We start from the raw sequence: 9,365 nt of genomic DNA on the forward strand, positions 1-9,365 counted from the left end.
GAACAAAGGTGCCCTTTTCTTTCAAAAATTCTATATATTGTTCTGAAGCTATTTTCTTGTGGCATTTTAAAGTAATTACTATTTAAATGGAAATAAGCCACAATTAAAGGTTAAAGTACGTTTATTGACGTTTCAATTTCCACTTCGGAAATCGTTCTCAAAATACAAACATTAGTAAATTAAACAAATTTTGTTTTTTTGTTACTTAGTGAAAAATTCTTCTAATAATTTAATTTTATCTGACTCATCTATATTGAGAATTCAGACATACATTATACATTTTAAAGTAGACGACTTTAAAGATTATTGTTCAGTGCTTGATAGACCTCATGTATTACAGAAAACATAGCATACTGGTACATTTATTAGATAAAAAGCAGGACTGACTTTATAATTTTGGATAAGACCAGTAGTAAGGGAATAAGTCTGTAGTTGCGACATTTGATTTTTCACCACTCTTATAAAGAGGAATAATAACGGCTGTCTTAAGGCACTCTTGAAATTTACCTTTTTTAAAGGAATCATTAATCAGTGAAACAAGGACTTCCAACACATTTTTTTTGAGATTAAGGAAAATTTTTATGGATAGTTCATCAGTACTACACGAAGATTTGCTTTTGATACCACTGATTGTTTATCAGTGGGATCAGTTCAGATTATTTATCAACTGGTCTTATACAAAAATTAATTCAAGACCTTTTTGGAATTTGGGAAATAGGATCTTGTTGTGGCAAAATAGTTGATGTTATATTTTTACTCACATTGACGATTTATTTAGATTTTCAGGGTTTGGAAGAGAAAATGTTTATTAACCCATATTTAATCGTAACTCTAATAGTAAGAAAATTATTTTCAAAAACGTATTTTTTGGTAATAAGTCAGTGTAATTAAAACAAAAACGAAAAAAATTGGAAATAGTTTATTTTTTTATATAGAAAAACGACTGGTGCGTTTATGCACCACTGGTAAATACCATTAATTTCTATTGAAGCGAAAATTCTATACTGGCGTTATATAAGTTTTTTCTCTATAGTAAAATGCTAAGGCGATCGTCACGGAACTATCACCACAAGATGGTGTCGTCACGGGTAAGGTCATAGAATAGCAGTTCTTGATATTGATTCATTATTTTCGATCAATTCGTTTTTTAATCATCATATATTTACTCTAAGCAGGTTTAAATTAAAAACTGTATGAAAAATAAGTAACAAAATATGGACATTAAATGAAAAGTAAAAAATTAAAAAATAGGTATCTGTCATTAAAAGATTCGATTTGTAACGATTGTCAAAATTTAATAAAAATCATAAATGTCATCCGATTAATAACAACAATATGTTTAAATGTTTATAATAATTCCCGTTTTAAAATAATTTCATATAAATAAAATTATTATTTTTAAACATATTATTTAGTTTATATAATTAAATTTACTATCAAATGATATTTATTTATATTTTATTATTAATATTTGGTCTGAATTTGACGGGTTTAATAATTTATTGAATTTGTTTAAAAATATTTTGTAAAACATTTTAAATAATTTGTATTTGAATTTGTTTTTTATTTAAATTATTTTTACTTCATTTAATTTGAAATATATTTTTTAAATTTTAAAAATACAGAAAACACACAGTTACAGTACCGCCTACTGTTCAACTTGTTTGTTTATTTTAATCATTTATATATTCACCACGTGTTTATTAAAATTACACGTGTGTTTAAAATAATAAATAAATAATAAAATTACTTCAAAACTCAATTTTAAAAATATTATTTAAAATCTAAAAATACAGAAAACATTTTGCTACACATTTCAATAGAATGACTTAGTGTAGCACTTCTACACTATTTTAGAAATAGTGCTACCCCAGGAAACAAAGGAACAAACCTATTATGTTTTTATCGAATTAAGCCACAATTATTGGTTATGATTGTGATGATAATCATATTTTTAAATAACTAATGTTTGGCGATTCGATTTTCACTTGATCCATGGATATTGTTCTCCAAAAGATTTTTATACAAATTCTAAAAAATATATAACCAAAGTTTTTTTTATTGGTTATGTCATTTCTAAATTGACATACTTGACCTAGATCTTGTAGGTAAACAGCACAAATATTATAGTGGCTGTAACAAATTTCGAGGGTGTTGTTGTTACCCTATGAAAATTAAATTCTGTGTATATTTGTATAAAAGAAATTGTATCCTAGTTGTGGTTGAGTAACATAAATTGAGAAAAATATATTTGTTGTTTTGTGTGTTGCATAATTGTTGTGTGTAAGATTGTAGATGATGTTTTTTCGACCTCCTATTACTCCGATACTGTTGATATATTCTTTTCCATGACTTCTTCTTTGAGTTTTGGCAAAGAAAGCTGGCTACATCTGCTGATTACATTACTCAACCTAAACTAGAATGCAAGTTCTTTCACAAAAACATTTAATACAGAATACACAGAATATACAGAATGAACAGTAAGAATTTGATATTATAAGAGTAAAAACACCACCCTCGAAATTTGTTACAGCCACTATGTGCTGTTTGCCTACAAGATCTAGGTCAAGCATATCATTTTTGAAATGACATAAGTAATAACAAAATTTTAGAATTTATATAAAAACCTTTTTGAGAACGATATTCGGAGTGAAAATCGAAACGTCAAACATTAGTTATTTAAAAATGTGATAATCATCACAATCACAACTAACAATTGTGGCTTAATGCCATAAAAACATAATATTTAATATTTTTAATATTTAATTTTATTGATTTTTCTGCTGGTACGGAAATGCAGCACTGGCAAAGTACATAATTTTAAATGACTACATTTCATGAAATTGTTTGAAGCAAGATAGGTACATGTAGATGAACATTGCATTTAATACACATGTCAATTGTATATTTGTGGAAAATCTATTCAAACTAGAGAGTCTATGATAGGAATATACAGCAATATGACCTTTTATAAAGTAGTAATTCTATACAAGTGTTCTTTTTGATATCGAAAATGTAACTACTGCTAACCGTCATGACACTAAGAACAAAGAGCAAGATATCTAGAGTGTTCCTGATATATATGTGGTTAAAATCTGATGTATACTTAAAATTTTTAAAATATTTTTAACATATTACCAGTTTTTTATCTTTATCCCAAAAAAGTTTTAGGATAAAATTTATAATATTTATTTTAAATAAATATCAGAAATATTTTATGAATTTTCCTATTATTTTTGAACACATTATCATATTTAAAATTTAATTTAATAAAATTAAGCTATTTTTTTTTAATTTAAATTAATAAAAACTAAGTTTTAAATTTGCAATTTTCATTGTCAGCGAAACAAAAAATGTTAACGGTTATTTTCATTACTACTAAATCATTTATTAAAATTGAATAAGGGAAAAAGTATAAAATAGTACCTCGAGGTACACCGTTCTCAATACTCTTTTCTACTCTTCTTTGTTATTAATTTTAACAGTTTGCTGTCTATTTTGAAACTAACTTCGAAATAGTAAGTACGGTACGTCTCTGATTCCAAGATTATCAAACGCACACAACAGCTTCAAATATCTTTGCTAAATCCAGGAAAATCGCTAAATAAGAGAGATATATCCTGTATCGTATAGAAATATTCAGTATCAAAGGTTGCAGCACCTAAAGTACAGTATCTTAAAATCTTCTTGGAAAGGTATTTTAACCAAAGGTGTTTTACCAAAGCTTTTTTAAATATTTCTGCCAATCTGTTAGTAAGTACGATAATTTTCCAGTTATTGTTTTTTTTTCTTTTTTATATATAGGTAAAACTATTGTTTTTTTTTATTTAGTAATATAATAAAATACAAATATCTAATTCAATCAGTAAGATACTTTAAAGGTTAGAAAAATAGAGTTTGCAATAACTAGTGAGATATTATTGTATGAAAAATGTTTTAATTCTTGAAAAAAAGAACATGCAAAAGTTCATTGAAAACTTACAATGCAGAACTTATGGTCCTTTTTGGGACACTCGATCAGCTTCATGAGCGACTCGTTCAAACAAGGTGTAATAGACCCAACCCCATCATTGTACATCCCACATTGGAAGCACTGCAAAGCAAAAGCTCCAACCACGCAACTGACCAAAATCCCGGCGATAAATACAAACTTGCCGCTCATCGTGAGATTTTCGCAAAAAAATTATTTGGAAAACTTTTTCAAAATTTCGAAAATGTTCAGTTAGTTTCGAACTCTGTAACGACGGTGAATCGTTGCGCACTGGATACGGTCCTGTCTAGGAGGTGTTTCCAGAGCGCGAGTCAAAGTTGAACTGAACTCCTGAAATGGCAAGAACTTGGGAGTTTTGGGAGTTGCGTCGGTTATAATCCGGTGGCATGCTGTACCTTCGCAAAAAATTTATAATGTAGGTACGCAAAATTCGAAAGATATATGTCCCACTAAAAGAATACTTGCGAAAAGAGCTGTCGTTGATTTTAGACTATAAATTTGGAAGAGAATTGGGGAATGGACTAAAGTTTTTAATCCATTGTCACAAAATTGTTTCTACATTTTTCTAATAAGTCTTAAATCTAAAAATATTTGTACAAATGTTTATTCTAATTATTTGTAGAAAATTCTTTATACAAACGATAAAGTTTATACAAATTTAAATAGTGTGGATCATGATAAAAAGAATAACAGTTATTCTTTGTATCATGGGTGTTCATTATATAGGGCTTTCTTTATACCCGTGTCCTATCACATTGATACATATTCACTAATACCAAGTCTTCTTTTTCCTTCTCTATGGATAGGTTTATATTTGGTCTATTGCTATTTTTAGGCAGGATTATTTTCTCTAGTCTACATATCGCTCATATTTCCTTATTTCTTACTCTACCTCTTAACGTTTGGTTTCTTATTTATTGTAAGAATTTAATTCCTGCTGTCTCCAATAATCTTTGTTTTAGCGGTATCCCCTCTTGTTTCCACCGTGTACGTCATTATTGATCTTTTTGTTGGTATATATATCCTAGTTTTCGTCTCCATTGTTTTATATATGTTTCGCAATACTTTGTTCGTCTCATTCACTAATTTTTGTACTTCTTTCACTTTTCCGTAGCTCGACAATTTAATTCCCAAATATTCCATGTCCATCACTTGTTCTATTACTTTGTTGTGTACAACCAGTTTACATCTTCTGTAGCAGCATTAATTTACCAGTTGGAGCACTTACAATTTTTCATGTTTTTGCTCAAAAGTGTTGATCGTAGCTTGGCACACTGAAGAAAAAAAGGTATACGAGGGATAGCTAGTGACAAATCTTTGAAGATGTACAGCTGAGCTCGCTTTTTTTGCTTATAAAACGTTTCTTATACATTTCAAAGAAAAGTGGTTTTTTTTTATTGATTTGCTTCAACCACGCAGGATTATTAGCATTGAACTGTATTTACATGAAATGTGAAAGATGAACAATAAGTTAATATTTATATTAAATTTGGTTACTCAGTTCTATGGCACGTAAAAAATTAAGAATTTTAGATTTTAGAATTTAGTATTATTTTCACTTAAACATTCCTTAAAAGCGTTAGGTAACTGTTGTTGTTATCATTCTAGTACATAAAGAGCTAGTTCGAGGTTCCTCCATTAATATAAAATCATGAGTTAACTTTGTATGTCGAAGTCGCAATCTGGATCAATTTATTATATAAATTCTAGATCAATCGCTTGGTCTCTCTTAATACAAAGTTTCCACGGCAGCACACTTTGTTTAATAGTTCTTAAGGTAGAATTTAAATTATTTCAATTTATTTGCCACATTTTCATAATTTTGTTCTTAAAATATTGCTTTAAATCACTATGAACACAGGTAGTTATGATGTCTGTTAACAGATTGTCACATGCATTTTTTGTCAATATTTCATCTTTATCATTTCCACTTATCTCGCAATGTGAAGGTACCCAGAGGAACTGAACTAATCTTTGATTTCGGTAGCAGAGTTCCGCCTTAATTAAACGCAGAGCGGGATGTTTGGGGTACAATTGCTTTAGAGCTGTTAATGCGCTCAGAGAATAGCTAATGATTAGAGGGTATCTGATGTCATGTGTATTGACAAACGTTAATGTCTGGAGGATAGAAAAGAGTTAAGCGGAGAATGTGAAGGTTTGAGAAAGGAGCTGATAGGAACTGTTATGGTTATCTGTTGTGAAAGCCGGTTTTTCTTCGTTTGCAGATCTTAATACGTCGGTGAAAATAAGGATGTAGTCATTAAAACCATTTAATATCTCTAATGCTTTCTGTTTGTTGAAAATTTTGGCTGGTGTGTCACATTTATTGAATGCAGAAAGCTTTGTATTACAATCAGGGAGGGCCATGGTCCATGATAACATATGTTGACTGACTTCTGCAGCACCATAATCTAATTTTGAACGAATTAAGGTTTTTTACACAGTCATAAGAGTTTGGAAGTCGGCACCCCATATATTATAAAACCTTATTTTTGCAGTACTTTGTAAATGTTAATAAATTTGTTTTTTAAATAATTACATGTAATATAACTACTTGAAATTATGGCAATTAATAAGTTGTCAAAGAGTGCTCAATATCAATTGAATCCACCAAATAGTTTAAAAATTATTTAATTGTTTATCCCAGAAAGTGATTATATAAACAACTGTTTTTGTCCAATCAGTGACTCTATGGGTATTTAGCAGGTCACAATCGATTCTCGGAGGCTTCACTTTTAAGACACACTGAACAAATTGAACAAAATTGTTTTTTTTTATGTCGCGCGCTTGTTAGGCTCACTATAAAGTGAAAAATCACAATCTTTAAATAAAAACTTTCTATAACCAATAGTAACCAAGATGGCAATTTTTTTTCTTAGAATTATATTTTAATTGCAAATTAACATTAAGAGCATCATCTCTTCTTGATGTACGTAATAAAAGAGGAGCAGACATCGCAAGTGACCATCAACTTGCAATTGGTACCATTAAAATCAAGATGGCAAAAAACAAAACCACGCGAAACACCAAGAGACCAACATACAATCTAGATAAACTAAAAACGGTCCCAGGAAGACATATGTTTAGAGAGGAACTTCAACTCAAAACAAGAGAACGTGAAATAAATAGCTGGGAAGATTTCGCAGATGTTTTGACAGAAATAGCTGAAGACAAACTGGGTAAAAAAGAGAAAGATAGAAAGGAATGGATATCAGATGAAACATGGAATCTTATCGAGGAAAGAAAACAACGAAAAAAAGATATCCTGCAAGCAAGAACTATAGAAAGAAGAGCACACCGACAACAGGAATATCAAACAATAAATAAATCAGTTAAAAGAAAAGCAAGAAGAGACAAAAGAAGGTGGGCTAAAGAACTTGCAAAACAAGCAGAAACAGCTGCACAACACAACAGAACTAGGGAGCTTTACCAAATTACTAGACGACTAACACAAAAAGGGTTTAACTGTTCGAACATTGTAAGATCCAAAACAGACGAATTGCTTACTACAACAGATGACCAAGTAGAGAGATGAAAAGAGCATTTTCAGGAGATGCTAGGTATTCCCAGAGATAACGCAGACGAAATAGTCGAAAACCCGCAGAATATAGACTTGCATATTTCTTGCGAGGCCCCTTCCAAAACGGAGATAATAGCAGCTATCAAATCTCTGAGAAACAACAAGTCACCGGGAATCGATAACATTGCTGCTGAAATGCTTAAAGCTGATCCGCATCTAACTGCTGAACTTTTGCTCCCCATAATCCGAGAGGTGTGGGAAACAAACCACATTCCAGCAGGCTGGAAAAAAGGTAACATTATCAAGCTTCCAAAAAAAGGCAACCTCACACTGTGCAAAAATTGGAGAGGAATAACCTTGCTTACTGTCATAAATAAAATTTTTGCGACCATCATACTGAAAAGAATAACAAACAAGGTTGAGTTTCGAGCTAATCAAGCAGGCTTTAGGCCAGAATCCTCCTGCATAGAACCACATTAATACTGTGAGGGTAATAATGGAACAATCGGTTGAATGGAACACACCCCTATACATGGTTTTTGTTGATTTTGAACGTGCCTTTGATAGCTTGTCTCATGCTGCTCTATGGAAAATTTTAGAGCTAAGAAACATCCCGCAAAAAATAATTTCTATTATAAAGTCACTATATACTGATGCGAAATGCAGCGTGACACACAATGGGATCAACAGTGACGAATTCAACGTACTTACTGGAGTTAGACAGGGATGCGTGCTTTCTCCGTTTCTTTTTAACATAGCTATAGACTATGTTCTCTCCAAACTAGACTCCGACACAAGAGGGATACAATGGACGTTAACCACACGCCTAAGCGATCTAGAATACGCGGACGATATCTGTCTATTAGGTCAAAGGTTCCAAGATCTGGCTTACCAATTGGAAACACTTTCCACTGAAGCCAATAAAATAGGTTTGAAAATCAATATTAGTAAAACCAAGTCCATGAAAATAAATGCAAGGAACAACACGCTATTTACTATCGACAATATGCAGATTGAAAATGTGGAAAACTTTACGTATCTTGGAAGTGTCATAACAGAAAACGGAGGTACAGAAGACGATATTCGTATGAGGATACGAAAAGCTCAACAAGCTTTCAGCACGCTCAACCCTGTTTGGAGATCTGGCGAGTATACTACAAGGACAAAGATCCGAATATTCCAATCAAATGTCATGTCTGTACTACTCTACGGATGTGAAACCTGGAAAGTGACAAACACCCTCACAGACAAACTGCAGGTCTTTGTTAACAAAAGTCTACGAAGAATTGTTCGTATATTCTGGCCTAACACCATCAGAAACGACGATCTGCTACACCTGACCAAACAAAAGAGGGTACAAAATGAAATTAAGTCCAGAAAGTGGGGTTGGATCGGTCACACACTCCGAAAAAATAGTTGCAGTATCGCAAATACTGCCCTAGAGTGGAATCCCCAAGGGAAAAGAAAAAGAGGTCCCCCAGTACAAACTTGGAGAAGATCCATCATGGACGAGATAAGAGGCCAAGGAAAGTCTTGGAATGAGGTGAAGGCCTTAGCGCAAAATAGAACCCGATGGCGCGTTTTCACTGAAGCTCTATGCTCCACTTAGGAATTCAAGAACCTTATATATATATATATATATATATATATATATATATATATATATATATATATATATATATATATATATATATTATATATATATATATATATTATATATATATATATATATATATTATATATATATATATATTATATATATATATATATATATATATTATATATATATATATATATATATATATATATATATACATATATAACATTAAGAGCCAAAACTTAAAAAGATTATAA

General features: G+C 30.9%; 1 protein-coding gene across 1 annotated transcript in view; it reads right to left on the bottom strand.

The window, feature by feature from the left end:
• LOC140433174 (uncharacterized) overlaps positions 1 to 4,231 on the bottom strand; it is a 458,258-nt gene extending 454,027 nt beyond the window's left edge. Inside the window, exon 1 of the mRNA XM_072521217.1 lies at positions 3,983 to 4,231. Coding sequence (XP_072377318.1) covers positions 3,983 to 4,162 — 180 coding nt within the window. The 5' untranslated portion in view covers positions 4,163 to 4,231. The remainder of the gene's footprint in view (positions 1 to 3,982) is intronic.
• Between the last annotated feature and the right edge of the window lie 5,134 nt (positions 4,232 to 9,365).

The sequence above is a fragment of the Diabrotica undecimpunctata genome, chromosome 2 (assembly GCF_040954645.1).
Source record: "Diabrotica undecimpunctata isolate CICGRU chromosome 2, icDiaUnde3, whole genome shotgun sequence".
Taxonomy (NCBI): Eukaryota; Metazoa; Arthropoda; class Insecta; order Coleoptera; family Chrysomelidae; genus Diabrotica; species Diabrotica undecimpunctata.